Here is a 26869-nt window from a genome sequence, read left to right as displayed (position 1 = left end):
CAGCACCTTGCACAGAACACGGAAAGCTGTGTTTGTGCTGCTGTTGCCAGCAGAAAGCAGGCTGGGGACAGTGGGCTGAGGAGGCTGCTCCCTGTGGCTCCGGGAAGCAGGAGGTGACACAGGAGATGCTGGTGCTTTTTGGGGGCTTCTTTGAAGGTCCCCAGCAGCTTCAGGGCTGTCTGTCCCTGCCAGGGAAGGACAAAGCCACCTGCTCTTGGTTCGCACACAGGGGCACTGGGTTTGGGAGAGGTGAAAGCCCCCAGGGCTGATGGGGAAGGTGACCCCAGCCAGGCATGGGCTGCGGAGCTGCTCCAGGGAGGCCCTTACCAGCAGCTGATGCATCAATCACCACTGGAGCCGGTGTAGGGATGGGTCAGGAGAGGGTGACCTTCCCCAAAGGCCCCTGTGTGGGGCTCAGGGGTTTGGGTTGTCCCCAGGAAGCAGTGGGGTGGCTGGAGAATGGCTGTGAGAGGCTCCTGAACCCCACGTGCAGCCTCTGCATCCCACCGGTGTCTGTGCTCTCGGGTGCAAAAGCACCTTCATTCCTATTTAATGTTAACAACGGCCACATCTGCAAAACATCTGCAGCCAGAGGGGTGATTATGGAGCCTCCATTACCGGGGATAACGGGATAACAGCCCCTGTGAAAGCTGCAGGTCCAGCTCGCTGCTGGGCTGCAGCGGGTCCCGCTCGTGCAGGAGGGTTCGGATGCTCCATGTCCCCTGGGGCTGTCGGTGCTGCTGGGGCTGGAGGCCAGTGCAAGGCTGCACGCGGGTCGGTTAGGATGGATCAAATCAGTACAGGTTCACAAGCAGAAGTCCTGACACTGGGTAAGGCTGTGCAAGGGTTTTCCCTGCCCAGAGTGCATGAATTCCAGCACTGCAGCGCACTGTGGAGAAGCGCTTCTCCAGACTGGGAGCTGTTACACAGCGCAGTTCAGACCCAGTCCAAGAGTGGCTCAGTGCTTTAATCCACCCTGGGATGTGTTTTTCTCTGCACAACTGACAGACTCAAGGTCAGGCCTTTGCTTGTTGGTTTGGGGCTAAACCATCCACTTCTCTTTTTTCCTTCCTTTGCTACCCGGAGACCACGTCTGATGTTGGCAGCTCCGGGAAGCTTCACATCCTCTTCATCAAACGCGAGCGCTGTGCTTAAAGACGGCATTATTTAAATTAAAGATGTGGGGTTTATTATCTTCTACCCTTAACGCACAGCGCTGCTGTGTTAAATGATGCTCTGAGCATGGGGAGAGCTTTGGGCCCTTGGTTTTGATGCTGGTGCCGGTCCTGGTCCAAGGCATCTCCACCTGCCACATCCCCGCCGCTGATGCCGTTCGCCTTTAAGCTTTCTCACCCGTTATTGCAGCATGTAATTTAAACAGAAGCACTTTAGAAGTCAACTAATTAGCACCAGGGAGGCATCCCCCCTGGAGTTCGGCGCCGAGCCGTGCCCTCCTTTCTGCTGCGAGATCCTTCCAGATACACATCGCAGCGGCTGCAGCGCTTAGGGCAGGCAAGCGGCTCTGGAGCCGGAGCAGGGAGGGCAGAGCAGGCACTGGAGCCCCATTGCTCAGCAGGAGGCACGGGGTGGATGGTGCCGGTCCAGCCGGGGCTGGGTGCGTGGCGGGCAGCAGGCAGGGGCTCGGCACAGGTCGGGTTTGCTGCTCGCCGGCCCATCTGGCCGCGTCCCCGCGCACCGCAGGGGTGACAAGTGCCAGGGCGGCACCGGCTGGCGCAGGGCTTGGTTGTTGGATCCGGCCGCGTCGTGGGCGTGAGCCGAGGCTGAGGCTCAGCTGCATGAGGATCTGAAGCGTCTCCCCTTTGTTCCCGCTGCTGTACCCTGACAAATGGGAAAGGACCGGAGCTTCTCCCGGCATTTTCGGTACGTGTCCGCGCGTGGTGCTGGCTGTGGTGGGAAACGTCCCCGCGATGTCCCTCGCACGAGGTGGTGTCGTGGAGGCTCATCGGGAGCTGCTGGGGGCAGTTGAGTGAAGCTCAGGTGGAAAATTGGGGTGGGAGCTGGGGGGAGGCGGGAAGAGCCCATCTGGGTCTGCTTTGTCTCCATCGCTGTGGTCCAGCAAAGGACGGGTGGTGAGGATGCGGTTTGGGGGTGCTGCGTGGTGCAGGGGGTGATGGAGCGAGCATTGGGGTCCTCTTGCTCCCAGCCCTGGCTGAGCACGAGCTCTGAGCAAACTTGGAGCTGCTTCTACCTGCTCCCACCAGGGCTGGAGCCACCACCACTGCCCTGCTTAAGGGGATGCGGTTGGCACTGGTGAATCTCAGCACCCAGCATCCCAGGGCAGCACCGTCCGCATGAGCTGGGTGCCCATCACAGGACCTGGGTGCTTGTGAAAGTGGTTTTCCATGGTGTGGGGTTGTCAGCGAGCACAGGCTGCAGGAACAGGGATGTTTGTCCAGAGGGGAGCTGCAAGGGGCCTGTCTTGGATTTCAAAAGCAGTGAGTGTGACTAAGACCAAGATGAGGGCCAGAGCAGGGAGCTGAGTGGATGGGGACCATCCTGCAGCATTGTGCTGCTGCCCCAGCGGGGCTGCTTCTGAGGAAGATAGACGGCAAAGCATCCTGCACCTCTGGAGACTCTCCTGGCCTGGAAAAGACCCTGAATTCACACTCAGAGCATGGGCTGGGGATGCTTTTCCCATCCCTTTTCCAACAGGGAACAGAGCCAGGGCTGACCTGGAGCACCTGAGGAGGAGGAAGAGGAAGCTGAAGGCAAGAGGTCAGCGCTGCACAGATCCCAAGCCCTCCCTGTCTGCCCAAACAGGGTGGGCGCATCCATACTCCCTGCATCCCAGTGGGATTTGCTGGGAGAGGGAAACCCCATCTGGGTGCTGCTCCTCGGTGCCACGCTGATGGGCAAAGGCAGGTTTATCCCATGGGATTGCAGGGAGGTGCAGAAATAGCCACGGTTCCTCATGAAGCACTGGGCACTGTGCTGGAGCAGAGGACAGGCTGAAGCACCAACGCTGTCTAATGACATCCCATGTGCTACCTTTGGAGGGTCCCTTGTTCAGGACCAGACCTTGGCACCCACAGCTCGGAGGCATCCCCTGCTGAAGCACAGGGTGTCCAGAGCTTGGGGGTCCAGCACCCAGCAGCACTGCAGCTCCTCTCAGAGGGTTTTGCAGAAGGAAACCCTTTTGCATGCTTTAGTGGGATTATTATTACCAATGAGCTCCTCTCCTTGCTAAGGCACCGCTTTACCCCTAGCACTGAGTCAGTCCATCCCTAAAGCCTGTCCTTCGCCTGGTTATGGAGCTCAGCCGTACTTCACTCCTCAGCCCCGATGTCTGCATCAGGCAGCTCAAAGTGGGGCAGCCCCGCTGCAGCGAGCAGGGCAGCTTAATTTGGCCAACTGAAATGGGAACGTGCCGGTTTTCCCTGCAAGGAACCCGGACTTCTCCCTGGTGGGAGCCCAGCATGGGCCAGAGGTGTGGGATCCGGCCGGGACTCACTGCTCCCCTGCATCCTTCCCCGCCACAGGGCTGCGGTCCCATAGGAGCCTGCTCACCGCTGAGTTTGGAGCATCCGTTGGCATCACCTCACTCTTTGCTAGTTGCTGCTTGATCACAAAGTGATTGTGAATTGTACCAGCGTGTTGCTTATTTTAAATCGTCACCAAATGCTTTGTGGGAGCGTATGCCAGGCTCGGGATGGTGGCGATCTGTTTGCTCCCACTCATCAGAGCTCATTGTGAGTTCTGCCTTTTGTTAGGGGAAAACAGAGATGTCCTGGTCACAGGAGGTTTAGGGTTTGAAGCTTCCCCTTCCTTCTCCTCTGGCTTCAGCCAGGCTTTTGGGTTCCTTTGGTGACACTGCCTGAGGAAGGGGACCGATGCCAGCCCCAGCCTCTCCAACCACTTTCATTGCATCCAATGCGGCCCCATAAAGCAAGGTGCTGTGGGTCCTGTGACACTGAGTTTGCCCCAGTTAATGCTCCCCAGGGGATGAGGTCCCCGGGCAGTTTGAGGTGATGCTCACATCCCTCCCGCAGCACAAGTGTCTGGGTTTGTGCTAATGTAGGGAGCGTGTCCTCCTGCACCACGAGGTGATGAGCGCTAATGAACCGCACAAGATGCTATTGTCTAACGCAGCTGCGAGGAGCAGCCCGGTGTGGAGTTGCTATAGAAACACCCGGAGATAACAGCTCCTCCTGAAGCCCCAAAGTGTGCAAACGGGAGGTGGGAGGAGGTGAGGGGGTGTCGGTGTCTCACTGCTGTGGTGGCAGAAGGGAAAGGAAAGGTGTCTCGGGGTGTTACAGAGGTGACACCCTGGCTGAGGTGGGAGCAGTGCGGATGTGGCCTCCTCCCAGGATCCCACTTTGCATCCACTGAGGCTTCAGGGGTCCTTTCAGGGGGCACAAGGGCCACTTGGCTGCTGGCACAGCAGCTCCTATCAGGCGGGGGGGGGGGTGTGACCTGAAGCAGAGCAAGTTCTCAGTGCTGTCCCCTTGTCTGCAGCATCCTCATCCCCGCAGCATCAGCATCTCACAAGGGGTGTGAGGGTCCTTCCTGGCCATAGCAGGAGGGTGGCAACAGCCAAGGCTGGAGCCAGGGAATGTGGAGTCCTGTCTGGGCTGTTTGAATCTGTCTCAGTGCTGTGGAGAGGTCTGACATCCTCACCCTGCTAGAGCCGTGCACGAGATGGGGCAAGAGATGCCGCTGGCATCCCTGGTGTCCCCAGCATCCCCATCTCTGCGAGGACTGAGGCCAAGGGCGCAGGAGGAGCCGGAGCTCCCAGCTACAGCTGGATCCGGAGCTCCGGGCCACATCTGCCCCGCTCTCCTCACTCCTTCCCTGGGGTCACTCTTGCAGGATCTTCATCCCCAAGAAGCACCGGCAGCGGTTCGACGAGGTGGTGTCGCAGAGCCTCATCAGCAAGCTCTGCCGCTCCAAGAGCCAGCAGCACAGCCACCGCCTGCGGCGCAGCCGGAGCGAGGACCACCAGGAGCGGCTCCTCGTCTCCACCCGCGCCAGCTCCGTGCCCCGCAGCCACGAGGAGCTCAGCAAGAGCCTGCGCAAATCCACCTCGCTCCTCACCAGCAATGTGGCCTCGGGGGCTGCCCGCAGGTAACACGGCTCCTGCGGGCCCCTGGGCTCATGGAGGCAGCCTCCGGTTCTGTGTGGAGGGATGGCAGGGAAAGGGGATGCCTTTGGGGTGAGGAGCGGGTGGAATCCAACAGGGGTGAGGATGACTGGGCATGTTTGTGCTCCTTGTCCTAGCTCTGAGCCATTCTTTCTGTCCCATCGCTGTCGCAGGGCGGGCTGGGATGAGCCACAGGAGGAGCTGAGGTGGCACCGGCAGGGTGTGAGGGGATGCTGGCTTCTGTGACAATGGGATGTGGGGTACTTTGATGTGTCAGTGGGATGCAGGGTACCTGGATGTGTCAGTGGGATGCAGGGTACCTGGATGTGTCAGTGGGATGCAGGGTACCTGGATGTGTCAGTGGGATGCAGGGTACCTGGATATGTCAGTGGGATGCAGGGTACCTGGATGTGTCAGTGGGATACAGGGTACCTGACCATGCTGGTGGGATGCAGGGTACCTGGATGTGTCAGTGGGATACAGGGTACCTGACAGTGCTGGTGGGATGCAGGGTACTTCGATGTGCCATTGGGATGCAAGGTTCATGGATGTACTGGTGGGACGCAGGGTACCTGGCCGTGCCAATGGGATGCAGGATACGTGGCCGTGCCAGGCACCTTGGCACAGAACAGGCTGTGCTGTCCTGTCCTGCCCTGCCCCAGTGAGTGTCTGTGTTTGAGGCCATGGGAGGAAGGACGAAAGAGGGACAATCCCTGGTGCACAGGGGATTGACCCATTTCCCACTGCTCATGTGGCCAGAGCTCAGCTGGCGGTGCCTCCTGCTGCATTCCCAGCAGGATTTGCTCTGACAGCACAGCTGGGGAATCCTCCGGGATGGGCAGTGCTGCCACAGGCATGCCCCGAGCTATTCCCCTGCCTGCAGCTGGTATCTGCAGGGAGTTCAGCAGCATCCCACCTCCTGCCAGGGTAATTTTTTGGTGTGACTGGTCCAAAATCCAGCTCCGGCACAGTCTCCTTTCCTGACAGCGCAGGATACAGCCCTACAACAGGCTCTGTGCTTGCAAATGATCTCAGCAACGTTGCTTCCCCCCAGCTTCCTGCAGGGAACAACTCCCAGCTCCAATCAACCTCCCAGCAGGGTGATTTCCTAATGCTCCTTCCAAAATTTCCTAGTGGAATGTAATTCCTCTCTCATCAGCCGACGAGATCCTTGCCCCTGAAGCACGCTGTCTCCTGCTCTGTGCAATATACAAGCTGTATCCCACGTCCCACTTTAAAACCACGTTGGATCTGAAGGGCTGGATGGTGGATTTATACGTTCAATATTTAATGTAGAGTCAAAGTCCATGCTCAGGGGCTTTGCCCTAAAGAGCTGTTGTCTCCTCCAGACCCTCCAACCTCCCCATGCTGGAGCCCTGGTTAATGGATGGTCAGCTTTAGCTTGCAGACAGCAGTAACTGGGTCTAAAGGAGCCCTCCAGAGCTCCAGCATGGGTGGCCTGGACCCAGTGGGGACTGTATCTGCCTCAGGGCTGCGGTGATAGCACATAAGGGATGGCACCTGCATCCCTCCAGCCCTCCCCAAGGCGATGCCAGGGCTCTGGAGGGGCTGGGGCACGGAACAAGAACCAAGCACTGGGCTCTGGTTTCACGCTTGCTTTTCCCCTGCAGAACTGTGCGGGTCTATAAAGGCAACAGAAGCTTCGGCTTCACGCTGCGTGGCCATGCCCCGGTGTGGATCGAGTCTGTGCTGCCAGGTAAGGAAACCCCCAGCCACCGGATTCAGGCACTGATTTATCTGGGGTCTGAATTGGAAGCTTTCAGTACCTGCTGTTGGCTGGAAAGGGGCAAAGTAACTGGTGCCTTTGGTGCATTTTGGTCTGGCTTGAGGCACTTCCTGCCTTGAAAGGTGGGAAATGTTCCATGTGCAGTGAATAGCCTGGAATCATACCTGCATTTCCAATGCAAGCTGGGTGCTGGCATCACCGTGCCCAGTGAATGGCCCCAGCCCACTCAGATAATCCAGCTGCCGTGGATTCCCTGCTCCAGGGGGGGCTTCCCTGGCCATGGAGCAGTCGGAGAGCTGGGACCCATCCCTGTGAGCAGGGATCTGCCAGCTAAAGCCCCTCTTGTTCCCTGTGGATTTAGGGAGCCCAGCGGAGAAGGCTGCCCTCAAAGCTGGAGATCGGATCCTATTCCTCAATGGCCTGGACATGAGGTAGGAGGCTCTTTAGAAGACCTGTGCCAAGGGCTCCTGGGGTGGAAGGTGGCCAAGCGCCGGCATCTTCATTGTTCACTCCTGTGCAACCCAAGTGAGACCTGGTGATCCCTGAGAGCTCTCTGCTGAGGTGCACGGGGGGGTTGGCCCATGTGGACCTCTCCTTTAACATCCCCTTATGAAAACTGGCTCTGCGAGTGGTGTTTCAGCTCCATCCCTGCTCCTCCTTTGACATCTCTGTTCCAGTAACCATGTACAATGCATGGCACTGAATGCAACTGGTGTCCTGACTGCAGCCCACCCCAGACCCTGATCTGAGCCACTGTGGGTTATGTTGGGCATGTTAAAGCCCTGGGGCTCTGCTTTTGAAAGCAGCAGAGCACCAGCCAGCCCACGGATCGCTCCCCTAACGGGATCATAAACTTAGAACCATGGGCAATGCATTTCCACCCAGAAGTTAATGCTTCTGTGTGCTATTTACTCACAGCAATCAAACCAGAGGTGAGCGTGCACCCCCCCAGCAGCCCGCGTGTCCTCGGGCTGGGCTTTCCACCCAAAAAGCAAGAGCAAAGGATGAGAGGAGGCTGCAGGATGAGAGTGATGAATATTTAAAGGTCAAACATCTGATGCTGCTTCTGTCAGTGCCCAGGTCCTCACGTTTCAGCTGAACCAGCACACCCGGGGCTGATGCAGCACTGCCAGGGAATAGAGGAGAAACGAGCTGAAGTTTGTCCTCTGCACAGGCACTGTCCCAGGCCGGCCCGTACCCTTTTCCAAGGGCACTCTGAGATGGTTTTGCCTACAAAAATACATTTTACACCCACCTTGCGTTTTCCTTTGCTGCAGAATTAGGCCAGGCAAGGAGAGACCCGCGGCACGGCACCATTGAAATGAGAAGCTCATCTTCTGTGTCTGAGAGCAGCTTAAAGTACCACCGGTTCAGTCGCAGGGCGTGATTGAGGCTCTCCTCTGTGCAGCACAGATAAAACCAAGCACAGATTGAGAGTGTGGGGGGGTCAGCGTGGGGCTCAGTGCTGCCTGGCTCTGAGCAATGAGAGGAGGCTTTCTGTAAGACAAAGAGAGGTGGCTGCAAGCTCTGCTTCAATGCTGCTCTCACTGAGCTGCTGCCCACAGCACTGCCCTAACCCTGCCTCTCTGTGTCCCCAGGAACTGCTCCCATGACAAGGTGGTGTCGATGCTGCAGGGCAGCGGGGCGATGCCCACCTTGGTGGTGGAAGAGGGGATCGTCAACTTCTCCAATGGTAAGAGCCCAGGGAGGAGGGTTTGGGGCTGCAGGACCCCCTCGCTGGATCTCCAACTCCAATTCCCCCCGGTGGGAATTGCCAAGCAGCTCCCACAGGCTCAGCAGGTTCAATGCACTGCCTGGAGCGCCGCTCCCCTCGCCTGCTTTCTGGGATCAGGCTCGCTCTCCGGCTTGGCTGCTCTATGGAAGGGCTCACCCTACTGTGTGATCGCCCTTGACAGCCTTTGCCGACGTCCTTTCCGTGCCGTGTACTTGACCGCAGTAACCCAACCCTGTGCACCCATGGCCGCTGTGCAAACCCCTCGTGGTGTGTGGACGTTGCTGCTCGGAGTAGCTGCTGCTGGATGAATAATTCAGCTGTGTGGTGAGCACAGCAGCAGCAGGGGAGGGCGGCTGGGGCCGGGCGGGTGCCTGTCAGCACCGCTTGAGCAGAGGGACAGGACCACAGGCCAGGGCAGAGCGTGGCCACTGCTGCGTTTCCAAAGGCAGGAGGGGCGGTGTGTTATTGGGATGCTGCTCCACAGCGCGGGCACTAGGGACTGGCTTTTCCCTCTGGAGCAGAAATGGGCTCTCCAGAGCTGCACCTTAGGAGCCCTGTGATGCCAACTCATTTGTATGTGTGCTAGGAACAAACCTGAGCACCTCACTACTTAACACTGCCAAGCAGTGGCACTCAAACTGCTTCACTGCCTCCCAGAAGTAACCAAGGAAAGATGGATTTTTTTCTCCTGCTACTTTAGTCCTATTCCTAAGTGGATAAGCACATCCCATGGATATTCCTATATGGATAAGTGTATCCCATGGTCTCGGTCAGGTCCCTTGTTGCAGCTGCATTGCCCTGCACTCACTGCAGAGGCAGCACAGTGACCTGTGCAGATGAGCCTGGGAAAGCAAAAGCCCTTCCAAGCCTCAGTTCACTCAGAGGTAACCCTCGACTGATGCTGCTTTTGAAGTCAATGATTATCATAAAGTACTTTAAAACATGAGCAGAGGCTTTAGAGAGCCAGAGAAGGGACAACATCTGCATGTGCTCACAGAAAATGGGAAGCAGCACGGGTGAAGAGATAGATCCGAGAGAGCATCCCTGTCAAAATATCCCAGCTCATGCCCAGCAGATCCTACTGGAGCAGCCACGAGCTCCAGGGAGCTGGTCCAGGAAGGCAGGGGCAGTCACAGCTCCAGATGAGCCCTTCCACCTTGTCCCCATGCTGCCTTCCAGTGCCTGAAACCTGCTTGTTTCTACCCTGTGGCCACAACCTCTGTGTCAGCACATCAGGATTTGTATTTCTATGGGGCTGAGGCTCCGCGCTCTGAGGTCTCCCTTATCCGAGGCATTTAAGTGGAGGACCAGGAGGTGGAGCCCAGGGTGTGTGAGTGTTTCGGCTGCAGGCAGGGACTGGGGGCACACAGACAGGACCGACCGTCCCCAGCCCACTGACCAAACCCGGTTGTGTTCACCTGCCCCGGCATCCCCAGCTCGGCCCCTTGGTTTCAGGACCAGCCTTTAAACCCGCGGTGGAGCCTCCGTCTGTTCAATTGTCTCTCCTCTCTCTACCCGCGCCCTGCAGACTCGGACGCTGCCGACTCCCCGAGCAGCTCCTCCGCGCTCACCTCCCTGCAGTGGGTGGCAGAGATCCTCCCCTCTAGCATCAAGATCCAAGGACGGACCTTCACGCAGCAGCTGGAGCATCTGCTGACCCCCCCTGAGCGCTATTCGGTCTGCAAGGCGCTGGAAGGCTTCTTCCAACATCGGTAACTCGGCAGCAGCTCCATCCCTCTAGTGCTGGTACCCAGCCTGGTAGTGATGCCCAAGCAGAAGGCAGACCCCTTTGCTGGCAGCACATCCCTAAACCCCTCACGGTGACCCTGCTCCCCCGTGCTGCAGGCTCTCTTGCTCTCTGGCTGTTCCCAACAGCCCCGTTCCACCTCTTCCAGTGAATTCCCAGTGTTTCATCCTTGTCTTCTCACTCTGAGCAGCTCAGCAGCAGCACGCCCTTGGTGGCAGTGCGGGAATGCTGCGGCTGGCAGAGCCCTCACCCTGTGATGGAGCACACGCTGCTCTGCTGCAAGGGTTGAAACTGATCCCTTTGCAGACTCCAGGCTTTCAGCAGTGCCCTTGTTTCCTGCCCTTGATCTTTAACCTTCCTGCACCACAGTGAAGGAGCCACCCCTTCGGTGCTGGGTGATGCTTCTGCCTCTTCCCACAGAGCTGGGCTGTGCTGCTCCTCAGGAGCCTGGGTCCCACTCGGGATGCAGATGGGCTGCCGCTGTGCCTGCGCTGCTGGGGAAGGCAGCAGAAATCATTGCTTGTGCTCTCCTATAGGGCTCCCCAGCTGGGTATTTCAGCCTGAGGAGCAGCAGCTGTGAGAGCAGATCCAGTCCCTGGGGTCTGCAACTGGGAAATACAGACCTGATCCTAGCAGGATATTTGCTCTTGCTCAAGCAGCAAAAGGATGAACCCCAGTAGCACAAGCCAAGCCCCCAGGCTCCCATCCCAGGACAGGGCAGCACACACTGCTTGGTCTTCCAGCAGTGTTTTACCTGCTTCCCACCCCAGAGCTGCTGGCTGTGGGGATCAAGGATGCTTCCTCTTGTCCTGTTACTTATTTCTTGGGAAAAGAGGCTGACCCACCTCACTCCATCCTCCTGTCAGGCAGTTGTAGGCAGCAATCAGATCCACCCTGAGCCTTCTCTTCTCCAGACTGAACCCCCCAGGTCCATCAGCCGTTCCCCATCACACCTGTGCTCCAGGCCCTGCACCAGCTCCATTGCCCTTCTCTGGCCCTGCTCCAGCACCTCAATGTCTCTCTTGTCACGAGGTCCCAGTAATGAGCACAGGATTCAAGGTGCGGCCTCACCAGTGCGCAGTGCAGGGGGACAATCATTGCTCTGGTCCTGTCGGCTATGCTGATACAGGCCAGGATGCTCTTGGCCTTCTTGGCCACCGGGACATGCTGCTGGCTCATCTTTACCTGCTGTGGGCCAATGCCCCCAGGTCCTTTTACATAGGCACCTTTCCAGCCACTCTTCCCAAGCCTGGGGCATTCCATGGGGTTGTTGTGACCCAAATGCAGGACCCAGCACTGAGCCTGGTGAACCTCAGCCATCAGCCCAACCTGTCCTTCCCTAGCACCAGGTTTTATCCCTGGCTGCCAGGTGCTGCTGATCACCCAACGCTCCCCCTTAGCCCCAGCTGCACAACTCCACTTCCCAAAGGGCTCATCCCTTCCTTATAGTCCAACACCTCTGGAATGATCCGTTTGCACCAGTGCCCAATGGCAGAGCCCCAGCAGAGCCCGGGGGAGCGGGGCTGTGCTGTAGGGATGCGCTCACTGCCCAGCCCTCTCTTTCCCGTCCTGCAGGAACATTGACACTCTCATTGTGGATGTGTACCCGGTGCTGGACACACCGGCCAAGCAAGTCATCTGGCAGTTTATCTACCAGCTGCTGACCTATGAGGAGCAGGAGCACTGCCAGCAAAAGATTGCCAGGTTTCTGGGTTACAAGTCCTTGGAAGGTGAGGAAAGCCCCTGCACTCCAACACGGATGTGCTGCGTCCCACCAGGTCCATGGGGACCATGGTCCATCACACTGGGAGCCAGCTGCAGCCTGGCTCCTGCCCATACACTGCCCTTACATGTGGGACGTAGAGCAGCACAAAGTCTCCAGCTCCTGTCACTGATGAGGTTGATCTGCAGATGTCAGGCAGGAGGTCACCTTTTCTGTACCTTGTGGTCTTGGAAGGAAACAGCATTGAGAGGGAAGATGACACCAGAGATGGTGTCTCCAGGAGCAAAGGCTTTTGGAAGCTGAGGAACATGGGGTTTGCAGTCAGACAGCAGAAAAGCGAGGGCAAATTTGGGCTGAAATAGCTTAACCTTTGGATTCAGACTTCTTAATTGCTTTCAAATTCGTCTATTCCAAGCTGTTTACATTGTGTTGAGGTGTTTATTCCAGACTCAATGTAGGTAAGAAGAGGGGATGCTTCAAGAGAGACCTTTGGAGGAGCACAGTTATTGTAGCACAGCCTTTCCCCTGGTGCACATGGAAACCTGTTGGGTATTTGCTCACCTCATTTATACTCTCAATTACCACTGTGTGTGCAGAATCATGCCGCAGCCTACCTAACGTGTTGTAGGACTTAGACCCTACAATGAGTTTATAAACCTCAGAGCAGTGGGAACCTGATGTATTTTGCTCCTTTCAGCTTCTCAGGTGAAAGGGGCAACCTCAGACCATGTGGAGCTCTGGTTGTTCTGATGCATTGTGTGTGTGTCCATGCGGGGAAGCCCAATGACCAGAGATCTCTGAGTTTGGGTTAGTCCTTTACGTGGGCTTCTTCCAAACAACGAGGATCTCTGGTGCTTGTGTGCACCGGGCTGTCCACGCACTGGTCTGTCAGATACCATGGAGCCTGATGCTCCGGTATCTTCACCCTGCTGTAAGCCTGAGCCCTGATCTGCACATGGACCAATCCATCACACACCGTGGGTCTTCCAGGCACCGTTTCAGGGCTGGCCCTTTCTCCCTTCCTGAGGGCAGGAAGGCATCAGGCAGGTCCCTCTGGACCAGCCGAGCTCAGGGCTGGAGTTCATGTGCCCCACAAGCTGTTGGATGCCAATCCCGCTGGATAAAGCCACCCCATGTCCTGTTGGAGTGCGGGGGGAGCCCCGGGTCATGGCGAGGGGCCGGGGGAGCCGCGGGGTCCGTGCCTCACGGGGATGTTCTGTGCCGCAGCGGAGCCGGAGGCGGAGGAGCGGTACCGCAGCTCCGTGCGAGGAGCCTCTGTGTGCAGGGGAAGCCTTCGGACCCCCCGCCCCGAGGATGGGGCCGCAGGTGGGTACAGGGGGGGTCCCCTGGGGAGGAAGGAGCTGGGTCCCGCGGGCTCCGCTGTGCCCAAGCCGCCGTCCTGGCCCCGTCTAAGCAGGAGCGGTGGGGAAAGGTGAAGTGAGCATCGAGCCAGCCCAGGGCTTGGGTGTCCTGGCTCCTGCCTGGTGGCTGCGGGTAACGTGAATCCGTCCGGCCTGCCCTCCAGTGGCTTGGGAAAGGCAGGGATTGCAGGCTGCGTCCTCCCCATCGGTGCCTCACATGCCCTTGGTGATAAATTGGGTCTCTGAGAGCTTACACTGCTGCAGCATCGGTCTCTGAACATCCACCCCCTGGATACAATGGGAACAACAGTGTTACCTGGAGCTGGTCAAACCAACGTCACTCCTTGTGCCTTCATGGGGTCCGGATCCCCCTCCCTCCTCATGTGCCCTGCAGAGCCCTGCCTCAGGGACACTGCTGGGGTGGCCGGTGCTGAGTGGGCATCTGCAAGTGAAAGGATCAGATCTGGGACTCTGCAGCCTCCATGCTGCATGTGGTGACCCCTGTCCAGCACCTACCAGGGAGGTTGAATGAGAAGGAACCATAAAGGAACACCCAAGGCACGGCGGTGTCTCAGGGTCCTGAGGGTTCTCAGCATAGCACAAAGTCCTGCACGTGCCCTGGATAATTCTCTTGCCCTGAAATACTGCGACAGAAACTCCGTGTTTGGACCATCCCCTGTGTGCAGCGCTCCCGAGGAACACAGTGACAACACCATGGTCACAGCGCTGCTCTGGTGCTAAGGATTTACAGGCACCTTCAAACCTACCAGTTGGGGGGACTGAGAGGCGAATCCTGTCTTCATTTTAGAGAGGAAGAAAGTGAATCTGGAGAGGTGAAGGGCAAGGCACAGGAGGACTTTTGCTCCCTCGCACTTGTTTCCCAGCACACATGATGCCTCTTTGCCGGGTGACTCCTGCTGCCACGCAGGGGAGCTGCAGTAAGACATTCCCTGTTTCACACAGCCCGTGCACGGGGCCATCACTTGCCCTGCGTCAATCCCTTGGGATCCCCAGACCCGGCAGCTCCGGGTGCTTCACCATGTGCTGGGTCCCAGTAGGAGATGGGGGAACCTTGACGGGTCAGGGGCACCATGGGGCACAGGCAGAGAGGGGTCCCTGATGGGTTTGTCTCTTCCTTCCCTTCCCCACAGGCCAGAGCGACACCGTGGAGGTCCCGGTTCGGCTGATCCCTGGGGAGAGACAGGCTGGAGACGGCACATCCCTGCCGGAGACACCCAACCCCAAAATGGTGCGGGACCGTCGCGTTCACAGCACCAGCAGTTTGACCCCTTTAGTGCTAATGCAGGAAAGCAGAGGAAAGGGAACGGGAAAGGATGTGCTCATGTAAATACCTGCCGGTGGCTGCAGCATCCCTGCCTCAGAGCTCACCTCTGAGATCACTTCCCTGGGCAATTAGACAGCTTTAACTGGTGTCTGTCAGCATCCTCCTGCTGCCTCGTGAGGCTCTTGGGGCACAGCTTTGGGGTGGGTGAAGCTCTCTATTAAAGAGCTGGGGGTCCGCTGTGGCTGTCCTGTCCCCATCGCAGGTCCCTGGGGTCTCCACAAGCCCTGTATTGATTCAGGCATCAACAGCAGCTCTTTGCCTGGTTTGCAGATGTCGGCCGTCTACGCAGAGCTGGAAAACCGCCTGCTCAGCAGCTTTGCTGGCAAGATGGGGAGCACTGCCCGGCAAAGAGCATCGCCTCCTGCGCCGGAGCTGCCGCACGCTACAGGTGAGCATCAGCTCCCCATGGAGACAGGCAGCGCTGGGGGGCTCAGCAGCGGGGGCTTGCAGCTACCCCTCGGTGCGGTTATAAGGAAGCAGTGATGGTGCCACGCTCGAGCTCCCGCAGAGCTGCACCTGCAGGGTCCCTCCGCGCTGCTCTGCCCCGCAGGCTCTCGCAAGTCGGTGATCTCCTGGCCCAGCGACCCGGCGTCGTCCCAGCAGTGCTACTACCGCCTGCACAGCAGCGTGGCCTCCCCGAGCAGCACCGAGTCCAACCCCTACGTCAGCCTCGACAGCAGCCCGGCCCCATCGCCCCGGCACCGCCACTACGCGCCCAGCCCTCTGTCGCGACGGAAGAAGCTCTTCACCTTCTCCAGGCCCCCGCGCAGCCGCGACACCGACCGCTTCCTGGATGCCCTCAGCGAGCAGCTGGGGCACCGGGTCACCATCGTGGATGATTTCCTCACCCCTGAGAATGACTACGAGGAGGTGAGCGTGGCGCAGGGGTGATGGTCTCTGCCCCCTGGTCTTTGCCCTGGCTGTGGAGTCACCCATGGGCAGCCTGCACTGGGATGGATGCGCAGCCTGCACTGGGATGGATGCGCAGCCTGCACTGGGATGGATGCGCAGCCTGCGGGGCTCTGTGATGGCAGAGGGAGGGATGCACAGCACAGGGCAGGACCCCGACGAGGTCCCACCTTCATCCTCTGCTCTCTCCATCACCAGATGAGTTTCCACGATGACCAGGGCAGCTACGTCACCAACGACGTCAGCAGCAGCGAGTACATCAGCAGCAGCGACGAGGGCAGCTCCCTCACCTACTCCACGCTGTCGGACCACATCCCCCCCCCGCCGCTCAGCCCCCCCCCTCCGCCACCCCCCTTGCAGTTCCATGACCCCCAGGCTGTCCCCGCCAAGGCCGAGGCCACAAAGACGGTGCCAGCGCCGGCCCCCAAGTCCCTGCTGAGCCACCTGCAGCCCATCCCGCCCCCCCCGCCGCCGCCGCCGCCCCCCCCGGTGCCCTGTGCCCCCCCGCTGCACCGCGGGCTCCTGCACCGCCGCAGCGAGTCCAACCACATGAGCGTGAAGAGGCTGCGGTGGGAGCAGGTCGAGAACTCGGAAGGGACCATCTGGGGGCAGGTATGGACGTGGAGGGGGGCGACGGGGTGAGGGTCCATGTGGGATGGGGAAGGGCTCCTGGGCTGAGGCTGTGCAGGTCATCGGGAGCATCCCTGAGCACTGCCCAGAGCATGGAATCAGGGAATGGTTTGGGCTGGGAGGGACCTTAAAGCTCCTCCAGCTCCAACCCCTGCCACGGGCAGGGACACCTTCCACTGGAGCAGCTTGCTCCAAGTCCCTGTGTCCAACCTGGCCTTGAGCGCTGCCAGGGATGGGGCATGATGTCCTAACCCCTTGTTGGGCCACACATTCAATACCTTGGCCATGGGAGTGAACTCTAAAGATGCAACATTACAGAAAGTCTCATATGAGGGACAGGCCAAGGGGAATGGCTTTAACCTGCCCGAGGGGAGACTGAGATGAGCTCTTAGGCAGAAGCTCTTCCCTGTGAGGGTGCTGAGGCGCTGGCACAGGGTGCCCAGAGAAGCTGTGGCTGCCCCATCCCTGGCAGTGTTCAAGGCCAGGTTGGACACAGGGGCTTGGAGCAAGCTGCTCCAGTGGAAGGGGTCCCTGCCTGTGGCAGGGGTTGGAGCTGGAGGAGCTTTGAGGTCCCTTCCAACACAAACGTTCCCTGATGCTGTTTCTTCTCAACATTGGAATTGTTTGGACCCAACTGTGGTGATGACATCTCAAGGGAGGAGCAGCAGGGAGGGCTCTGTGGGTTCTGCTGAAGCTGAATGAACACTCCTGGGGTGCATCTCCAGGTTTGTTCCTCTCTTCTGGGTCCCAGCACTTGGGTTTGGTGACTCCTGCGGAAGCCACCCCCATGGAGGTGACCGGTTCACCAGGCTCTGGTTTCTGCCCAGGGTTTGCGATGGCCGAGTCTCCAGTGCCACCGACCTGGCCTGGGTTCCTTAGGGACATGGAGCTCAGCTGGGGCGGAGGGAAGGCGGCCACTGGGCGCCATTGGGCAGCGGCAGGTATCCCTGCGGCTCCTGACTCTCCCTCCTCCTGCAGCTAGGGGAGGACTCCGACTACGACAAGCTCAGCGACATGGTCAAATACCTCGACCTGGAGCTGCACTTCGGGACGCAGAAGCCTACGAGTAAGTACCTGAGCCCCAGAACAGGTCCTGGTGCTGGCCAGAGACCGGGGCGCTGGGAGGAACTGGGGGGCAGAGGGGCAGTGTCTGGTCCCGGCATCGCCCAGCACAGCCTTTGCTCATGCTCAGCATTGTGCGGCTCAGCAGGTCATTAAGGGGGACATTGTTTCCCCATCTCCCTTAATGTCCCTGGCTGCTGTTCCCTGCGTTCTCCCCACGTTCCAGCTGGTTGGGGCAGGAAGCTCAGCTGGAGTTTCTCTCCCCGTGCTGCTTCCCGGCTCTCACAGCACCGTTGCCATTGCAGTGGCTCCACACCAGAGCAGAAGCTCAAACCTGCACCGTGCAGCAACGAGCTGGGCACAGCCTCTGCTTGCCGTGGGTCGCGCAGTGGGGACAGCCAGCGCCATGCACGGCCCTGCGGGAATGGCTGCAGTTGGGAAGGGAGTTGGAGCGTTGGGAACTCGGCCCTGAGAAAGCCACGAGAACATTTCCGTGCCCATAGAGAGCGTGACAAACAGCACTTCTCTTGTTGCATATATAATATGCTAGCTCCCCACAAGACCTATGTATGGGCTCCACAGCTACCGCACGTCCCCCCTCTTGCTCTTGAATAGGGGTCTCCTGCAGACCCATGGACTGAGGCATTCAGGGTGCAAGCAGAGAGCTCCTGTCCCCCACAGTATTCCCAAAGGGATCCATGGGGCAGCGTGGCTGCCCCGTTTACACTGGGAAAAGCAAAATGCCAATGGGATGGCTGAGCTCTGCCATGATGGCAGCATGGGCAGAGCTAAGCCAGGATGGGCAGATACAGCTGGGAGCGGCAGTGGAAGTGGGATGAAATGGGATGCATCATTTTGGGGCTGTTTCTGGGCAATCTGGGGTTTTCTGTGTGTCTCACCTCTCGTTTTGCCTTTTTCAGCTCCAACTGAGTCCTCCATTGAGGAGATCTTTGAATCGCTGAATTCAAGGACTCCCGGAGCCATTGCTGTGTGCAAAGCATCCCTTGTGTCACTCATGGTTTCCCTGTTTTCAGGACAGTTTTCTTCCCGCTGGAGCCGGCTGAGCCTGTCCTTACCTGTGATTAAATCTCTCAGTTTCTCTTCCAGAGCCAACTCTCATGCCTGAGAACTTTAAAAAGAAAGACGTGGTTGAGATTTTGTCCCACAAAAAGGCCTACAACACATGTGAGTAAAGATCAGGGTGAACCCAGCCCGAAACGGGCCCAGAGATGGGGCCGGGGATGTAGAGAACTGGAAAGGTAAAAGGAAGGAGGCCACATGAGCACAATCCCATGGGCACAATCCCTGCACGGCTCTGCTGCTTTAGGCTCTTCCCGCAGCCTCCAGGCTGGGCTCAGCCCTGGGCAGGGGGAGGAAGCAGCGTTCACAATAAGGGATGGAGATGGGATGTGGCTCATTGGCCTCGGGGGGCAGAGGGACAGAGCCTGCATGGTCCCATGGAGCAGTGAGGGTGTGCAAGGGGCAGTGCTGCTTCTCCAGGATGTGCTTCTGATGTAAAGGAGCATGGAAGGGCTTGGTGGGACCCTGTGAGACCCAGCTCTCCTGTCCATGAGGGATGTGGGAGAGGAGGAGACGAGGGGGGGTGGCTTCCATAGCAACCCAGCCTGATGCATTGGGGATGCGCATGCACAGGATGCCATGCCCTGGGGGGGTCTGCAGGACCAGAGCGACTCCTTGGGGTCCCTCTGCAGGGCTCTGGGGAGTGGGAAGCCCTTCTTTTCCCTCGGGATTACCCTGTGCCAGAGCGGGTACATGGAGCGGTCCACACCATTCACACCTTGAGCATCCCCTCCTGGCCCCATGCTGCTGGGTTCCCAACACAGCCAGCCCCACCGGGGCCCTGTCCTCCTCCCCTCCAAGTGACATCCCTCCCTTCCCACAGCCATCCTCATAGCCCACCTCAAGCTCTCGCACATGGAGCTACGCCAGATCCTCATGACGATGGAGACGGACCGGCTGGAGCCTTCCCACATCAAGCAGCTCCTGCTGTACGCGCCCGATGGGGAGGAAGTGCAGCGCTTCCAGAGCTACAAGGAGAACCCTGGGAAGCTGAGTGAGCCCGACCAGTTTGTGCTGCAGGTACCTGCGGGCAGGGATGTGCTCCAGGGATGTCCCTCTGGGGCTGGAGGGAGGGAAAGCACAGAGCAATCAGCAGGATGCTCCTGCACGCTGTGGGATGGGAAGAGCTGGTGGCACCGGTCACAGGGACCGCTGGGCACTGATGCTCAGGCTGAGGCACCCAGCAGCTCCCACTGCCGAAGCATCCCTTGATGTTTGCTCCGTGACAGGAGTGACTTTGCCCAGCTCCTGGTGACAAAGTCACTTGTGGATATTGGCATGAAATGTCCCCATCCTGTGGCAGCAAACTGGCTGTGCCCTGCGAGTTCCAGCCACTGTCAGGCTGCTCCGTGTGGTTGCCTGTGCATGCTGCTCCCATGTACAGGGAAATATCCCAGGAAAAACACCCCAGAGGAGGGTTAAGGCTGATGGGGGCAGCGGTAACTCTCCCCTCCTTTTGATCCCAGATGCTGTCAGTCCCAGAGTACAAGATCCGCCTGCGCAGCCTGCACTTTAAGACCACTCTGCAGGAGAAGACAGAGGAGATCAAGGCGAGCTACGAGTGCATCTGCAAGGCCTCTCTGGAGCTGAAGAGCAGCAAGAAGCTGGCCAAGATCCTGGAGGTCAGCACAGTCCTTCCTGCTCCTATCAGCCACCGGAGGCCATGGGAATGCCTGCAGGAGCCTGGGCATTGCAGGCACAGCTCCAGCCCCAGCGCTGTGGCCAGCACCTCTCCGGGTGCAGCTTGAGCAGCTTGCAGGAGAGAACAGATCCTGCTGCAGGGCTCCTTGACCCCACTGGCATCAGCTGCCCCACACTGATGTTCAATGGGGGTTTAAAAGCAGCAGGTGGCATAAATGAGGTCAAAATGTGACAAAGGCATTTCCAGATTAGTGGCACCTGGGCAGTAACCCCCAAGCTGGTTGCACGTTAATGGAAGGTGAACAGAGAGCCCCAGGCTGAGACCCCGATGGTCCTGAGGTCCCTGCTCCTTGCCAGGCCCCAGGAGGGATGCTGGGACTCGGGTGAGCCCGCTCTGAGGTCCTGATGTGCCTCCAAGGCTGCGAAGCTGCAGCAGAAGGAGCTGGAGCATTCTGGAAGGGAAAGCCGGCTCTGCTGGTCACTGTTCCCTTTGAAACACCCCCTTACAGATAAAAGTCACCAAAGGCTTTGGGGAGAAGAGAGCTTTGGCACTTGCCAGTGTGTACAGAACCAGCAGGAATTCTGCCTTTACGTGTATCCATCCGCCCAGTCTAACCCATTGAATGCACTGGTAATGTTTTATTACTGGTGCTCTATGAACGCATCTAGGGGCCTCTTAGCAGAAGTGAGCTGGCCCAGAAGAGGCCCTGCAGACAGAGTGTGGCCTCTCAGCTCTGCTCCTACCACATCGCTTGTCGGTCTCTGTGAGCCAGAAGGAGAAGGGACAATGTAAGTGCTGGAGGTCACTGCCCAGTCTCTCACTGGGGTTTCTCCCTGCAGTTTGTGCTGGCGATGGGGAACTACCTGAACAACGGGCAGCCCAGGACCAGCAAAACCACGGGCTTCAAAATCAACTTTCTCACTGAGGTAGGACAACACTTGCCTGTTCTGTACAGGAGGCACCAATGCCGGGAGCTCAGAGTGCCTGTCCCTGTACAAGGGTCCCAGCTTGATGCTCAGGGTGGGCTCCAGGGAGGCTGTACCAGTGCTCTGATGCTTCAGTGTGCTGGGGCCTGAGACCCGTGCTCGCTGAGAGGCTGCGGGGCTGGAGAAACCAAAGGTCTTCATCCCACGTGGGCTGCTGTGGAGGATGGGGTGAGAGCATCGATTAGCACCTCGACACCACTCCTCTGGGTGTAACGTGCTGTCTAAACATTAAATGTCCTCTTTAACCATTAATCCACGTATCATGGCTGGTGTCGCCACGCACGTGAAGGCAGGGTGAGCTGAGAGAACAGAGGAGCCCCTGTGTGTCCGGTGACCGACACACTGAGCACACGGCAAACCCCACTCTCTGCATAGGGACCTCCTGACCTGTTTTGCTTTGCTGCAGCTGAACACAACCAAGACCGTTGATGGCAAATCCACCTTCCTGCACATCCTTGCCAAGTCACTCAGCCAACACTTCCCAGAGCTCCTGGGCTTCGCCAAGGATCTTCCCACAGTGCCGCTCGCTGCCAAAGGTAAAGGGACGAAAGCACCTGTGAGCCCCGCGTCTCGGTTCTGTTTGGGTCTGGAATCCATGGTGAGCTGCACAGCACTGGCATGAGCAGGATGGCAGCGACATGAGTGAGGAACGGTCCCGAGTGACAGGATGGGGTTAGGAAGGGATGAGCTCAGTGTCGCCCATGGCAGTGCCTCTGTGCCCTGACCGCAGCCTCCTGACCTGGAGCAGCGGTTCCCAAGTCCAGAGGTGTCCGTGCAGCAGAGTGCTCTGCTCCACCCAGCCCCTGCCTCCTTCCGTCCCCAGCGCGGGTGCCAGCGCTATTGCTGCGGGTGGTGCGGAGCGCACAGCACCCTCGTGGGCCGGGTTCAGCACCCAGGAACAGCTCTGGCGCTGCTGGGGATCGTCCCGCTTCCCTGCCTGCCACAGGCAAGTCACATAGCTGCTGGGGATCACCCATCCGTTGGGGTGGTGTCACAGCAGGCTGGCTGCACACAGAGCAGAGCCTGCAGCCCCCTTGTACCCCATCCCCTGCTGTCTCTGAGCAATTCCCTTGGGAATTAGTGCCACAGTGGCTAAATAAAGGAGGAAATGCAGGCCCGGGGATGTAAATTCCCACTTGGAAGTCTGTACCTGTAGCTTTCCAGCTGGATTTTGCATCTGCCCCAACTGAAGGCTCACTGCTGCCCAAACTGCTGCCACTGCCCACTCCGACACTGACTCCCAGTGCCAGACCTGGTCTCACCCACGGCTCTCACTGTGCTGCAGGAAGCCAGCCCTAAGCCTCCTAACCCTGACCCCTCTCTTCTCATGCAGTGAATCAGAGAACGCTCACAGCCGACCTAAAGGACCTGCACACCACTGTCAGTGACATACAGATGGCCTGTCACAACATGCCAGCTACCGCGGAGGACAGGTTTGCTGTTGTGATGGCCGTATCCTTCTGTGAATGGGACACATCACCCAGGTGACTTCACTGCCTCCAGTGAAACCATTCGGTGTCTTTGTGCCCCCTTGGGCAGCAGCGGGGCTGTGTCTGGCTATAGGAAAGCACCATCTCAGCACTCGGGGGATCTTCCCTCTCCACTCAGTCTTAGTGCATAAAACAGCTTTGGTGATGGTCACTGGTTCCCCTGCCTCTGCAGGGCAAACCCAGTGCCACAAGGCCAGCGAGCTTGCTGAGCTGTTCATCCTTCCACGCTGGCCCAGAGAAGCTGTGGCTGCCCCATCCCTGGCAGTGCTCAAGGCCAGGTTGGACACAGGGGCTTGGAGCAAGCTGCTCCAGTGGAAGGGGTCCCTGCCCGTGGCAGGGGTTGGAGCTGGAGGAGCTTTAAGGTCCCTTCCAACAAAAACCTAAGGTTCTATAAGCGCTGCTGGGGAAGCCGAGCGTGCCAGTGGGCCCCCTTCGCAGCCAGCATCTGCAGCAACTCCTTTCTTAGACCCAAGATGAGACCCAGCCACTTGATAAGCAGAAGCGACTCTGACCTGTACCAGGCTGTTTGTCCTTAAGCCGCTTCCCTCAGTCCTTCCTGGAGAGCGCCCAGCCTGCCATGCGATCCCTGGACGATCTGCAGCACAAGGCCATGGAGGAATTCAGCAAGGTGCTGTCCTTCTTCGGGGAGGACTCCAAAATGACGACTTCTGAGGCTTTCTTTGGCATTTTTGCAGAATTCATGAGCAAGTTTGAGGTGAGCTCCGCTTGCGAAGGCAGCCGGCGAGGGGGCTCCTGTTAAGTGTCAGTGTTTCACCTGCACGCGAGCTGTGGGAGCCAGATGAGGGCTTTGTGTCCGTAAAGTGCCAGCTTTCAAAGCACAGGTTGGTTGGTGGGTGCAGGAGGGTTGAGGGTCACCAGCCCCATGGAGAGTCAAGGTGATTGTCATGGTTAACCACGGCTGGGTTGGAGCTCCACAAAGCAGACTCAGGGAGTGACCAATCCAGGGGGAAGCAGGGGTAGAATTAAGCCTGTAGCAGCCAGGACATCCCTGGCCCGCGCCCATCTCCTGTCTCTGCTCTCTCTGCAGCGGGCACTCAGTGACGTGCAGGTCGGCGAGAGCCAGCGCAGCCCCCGGATGACGTCCCCCCTGGCCTGGTGATGGGCAGCATCCCATGAGCCGCAGCGTTCGTTGCCAACCAAGTGCAATTTGCTCCCGTTGAGGCCGGTTGTACGCCCGCTGCTGCCGCCTGCTCCCACCCAGCACAACAGGGACCGAGGCTCGGGGCAGTCGGGATGCTGAAAGGGTACCACAGGGGGTGGTGGATGGGTGCGAGGGTGAGGCACGGGGACATGAAGGTGAGCACCTCACTGGTCTTGACAAGAGCTTTCCTGGCGTCCTCCATCCCCAGCTTATTCCAGGATTTAGACACCGCTGGGTAAACCCCCCCCATCTCGTGTTCCCAGAGCATGCCATTGCTGGCCGGTGGCAATGGGATGCAACACAACCTTCAGAACCCTTCTGGAAGGTCACCGTGGTCCCAGATGTGATCCAGTCTGGTTCTGCCCAGCTGTGCTGGAGTAAGGGAAGGCCAGAGTCCGTCCTGGCCACCAGCTTTGCTTAAAGGTGTGTTAGAGACTGGTAGGTCTTGGAATCATCCCAAGGGTTTAGCAGCAGCACTACAGGCTTATTGGAACTCACCAGGAGACACAAACCCCTGGGCATTCTGGTGCCTCAGGGGCAGAGACCAGTGAGAAATAGATCCCTGTCCTATATTTGCTCCCAAGGGCTGGAATCCCCAGAGTCCCTTTCGTGTATGGCCGCTTGTTCGTGCTGAGTGTACCCAGGGAACTCAGAGTGTGCAGGTCCAACCTTCCAACAGTGTCTGCTTGTTGTTTAGATGCGGTGTCCCCGGGGTGGAAGGGAAGCAGCATCCCCTGCTCAGTGCGTGCCCCTCGGGGGGACACGGTGCCCCCAGAGCTTGCCAGCAGCCACGCTCCAGTGCATTCACACTGGGAGGCATCGCTCCGTGCAACCCGCATCCATTGCCTTTCAGACCCCACTCGCTCCCACATCCTGCCCAGTGGAAGACATAGCATAGGGAACCTTCCTCCCATCTATTGCCAGAGCCAGAGCTCCTCCTGCAGCGGCTGGTGCGTTACTTAAGGGGGACCTGATGACCACCAAATCCGGGGGGTTCGGTCTGGTTTTAAGCCCTGCTCTAGGACGTGAAGTGCATTTCCACAAGTGTTCTCAGCTCACACAGCTTGAAGTGCCAGGTAGCTCCTAGTGTTGTCCAGCCCTGAGAGCAGGGCCAGGGCGACGCTGCCCCAGCTCCACGTGTCTGGGATGCTGCACACTGCATTCAGTTCATTTTGGTTTATTTTTCTAACCGCATACTCAATATCGAAACCACCCGGGGTTCTTTTCCCTCGCAGAGGTGAAAGCGCTGTACATAGGTTTTGCTACGCGTTGTACCTCCCCAGGACGGGTAGAACTCCAACCCCTTTGGTATTTTTATGGGAATATTTTCAAAGAACCAGAACTTCTGACTTAGGGTTGTATTATTTGATAACGGGACTTGTGTATAGTCACGGTTCAGCCTCTCCCCCATGCCTATGTGCTGTCCCTGAAATAAAGCTGCTGCCTTCTGCCTCCTGACGCCGTGGGCCTCCGTGTTGTGCCAGCCACTGCTCGTGTGACGGCTGCAGGTGCGATCCTGCACCGGGCACTGCTGCGAGCGCTGACCCTCACCCCTCCAGGAGGGAGCTGCAGCATCCGACCCTGCTGGGCTTGGGCTGGGAGCAGGGAAAACAAGGGCACAAGCGCGCCCAGCGCTGCGTGAGCCCCGGCAGCCAGGCTCGTGCTGGGTGTGAGCAGCACATTCTTAGCATAGCGTGGAGTATTCCTGCAGAAGAAAGCACTGAGAGAGGGGATGAGCCAGGGGTTGTTTCCCTGTGCAAAGGAATGTCCCCAGAGGGATTTATCTCTTTTACACTAAAGCAGATAGGGGCCGGCTGCTATCGGCTTTCTGGTTGTAGTTTGGCTTGCTGCAGGCTGCTCGGTCCTCCCTGGAGGCCACAGCACCGGCAACTGTAAAAGAGCTCTGAGCAGAGCTAACAGAGACGTGACAGGTAGAAATCCCTTGCTGAACACGTGCATTTACAGTGCTCAGGCCCCTCCTGATGCTCCTGGCTCAGCCAGCCTGGCTCTGGTGCAACCCTGGGGATAACCATGGAATCCCAGACCTGTTTGGGTTGGAAGGGACCTTAAAGCTCCTCCAGCTCCAACCCCTGCCACGGGCAGGGACACCTTCCACTGGAGCAGCTTGCTCCAAGCCCCTGTGTCCAACCTGGCCTTGAGCACTGCCAGGGATGGGGCAGCCACAGCTTCTCTGGGCACCCTGTGCCAGCGCCTCAGCACCCTCCCAGGGAAGAGCTTCTGCCTAAGAGCTCATCTCAGTCTCCCCTCAGGCAGGTTAAAGCCATTCCCCTCGGCCTGTCCCTATGTGCCCATTTACAAAGCCCCTCTCCAGCTTTCTTGTAGCCCCTTTAGGCTCTGGAAGGCTCCCAAGCTGCCCAGTGCAGACGCGAAACCTCCCACCGCCCGTTGCAGAACGGATCCCGGAGCCTCCCTCGCAGTCAGCATCACCCATCGCACGCTGCCTTTGCTGATTCTTGGTAACTGCAAACACGAGGGCATTTCTCCCCAGAAGCAGTGCCCCGGCACTCTCCTCCCAGCCCCGGCTCAGCAGAGCCCCTGCGTCAGCCCCGGTCACGGGATCCTCGGCACAGGAAAGCCTGTCCTTGGGAAGGAAACAATAAGTCAGGCAGCAGCCCGGGGTCAGGCAGGGAATGCAGGCTCTGGCTCCACGGGTGCCGCTTCCCCCCTCTGCCAGAGCCGGGAGCGGTGACCTGACAACCCCGGTTACATCCCCAACCTCGCAGTGTTTAAGGGGTTTCACTCTTCCCTGCAAGAAATGGTGTGGGGGGGAAGACTTCAAAGAGGAATTGGGCAGCTTTAGTAAAGTCACGGTGAAGGCACGAGGGCAGCTGTAGCTGGGGTATCTCCAAGCCAAAGTGCAACCACTTTGAACCCTCTCTCTAAGTATCTTGATAATGGTTCGAAGGGCCACCATCTATAATGATTTTCCAGGTGCCATAAAAGGTGCCACAGAGACAAACTGAGGTGTCAGCTCCAGAATGGAAAGGTTGGAAGTCAGGAAAAAGTGGCACAGACTGGGAGCACCTGATTGCTAGGTCTGAAGCCCCAAATTCCAATGCAACTGGGGGAAATTGGGGTTTGCCAAGTTCCAGCAGATCAAATGAAAGCATCTCCAATCACAAGGTTCA

The 26869-nt window shown here is 58.5% G+C and overlaps 1 protein-coding gene across 5 annotated transcripts in view; it reads left to right on the top strand.

Annotated features, from left to right (window-relative positions):
• GRID2IP (Grid2 interacting protein) overlaps positions 1-24664 on the top strand; it is a 35768-nt gene extending 11104 nt beyond the window's left edge. For 2 of the 5 annotated variants that reach the window (XM_062614803.1, XM_062614806.1), the window contains 20 exons: positions 4831-5085; positions 6733-6818; positions 7210-7279; positions 8447-8541; positions 10112-10295; positions 11906-12060; positions 13281-13379; positions 14566-14663; positions 15030-15147; positions 15310-15629; positions 15867-16280; positions 17277-17364; positions 18468-18545; positions 19264-19460; positions 19907-20062; positions 20922-21008; positions 21475-21604; positions 22402-22520; positions 23109-23273; positions 23607-24664. In XM_062614803.1, the coding sequence (XP_062470787.1) occupies positions 4831-5085; positions 6733-6818; positions 7210-7279; positions 8447-8541; positions 10112-10295; positions 11906-12060; positions 13281-13379; positions 14566-14663; positions 15030-15147; positions 15310-15629; positions 15867-16280; positions 17277-17364; positions 18468-18545; positions 19264-19460; positions 19907-20062; positions 20922-21008; positions 21475-21604; positions 22402-22520; positions 23109-23273; positions 23607-23678 (2986 nt within the window). In that variant the 3' untranslated portion in view covers positions 23679-24664. Of the gene's footprint in view, positions 1-1436; positions 1882-4830; positions 5086-6732; positions 6819-7209; positions 7280-8446; positions 8542-10111; positions 10296-11905; positions 12061-13280; positions 13380-14565; positions 14664-15029; positions 15148-15309; positions 15630-15866; positions 16281-17276; positions 17365-18455; positions 18546-19263; positions 19461-19906; positions 20063-20921; positions 21009-21474; positions 21605-22401; positions 22521-23108; positions 23274-23606 lie in introns of those variants that run through there. The other 3 variants (XM_062614808.1, XM_062614804.1, XM_062614805.1) reach the window with 3 other exon arrangements.
• The last annotated feature ends 2205 nt before the right edge of the window (positions 24665-26869 follow it).

The sequence above is a fragment of the Pezoporus occidentalis genome, unplaced genomic scaffold (genome assembly GCF_034315485.1).
Source record: "Pezoporus occidentalis ecotype Australia unplaced genomic scaffold, CSIRO_AGI_Poc_V1 ctg178, whole genome shotgun sequence".
Lineage (NCBI taxonomy): Eukaryota > Metazoa > Chordata > Aves > Psittaciformes > Psittacidae > Pezoporus > Pezoporus occidentalis.
The sequence above is the reverse complement of the archived record's forward strand: the minus strand, read 5'-3'. Positions and strand labels throughout refer to the sequence as shown.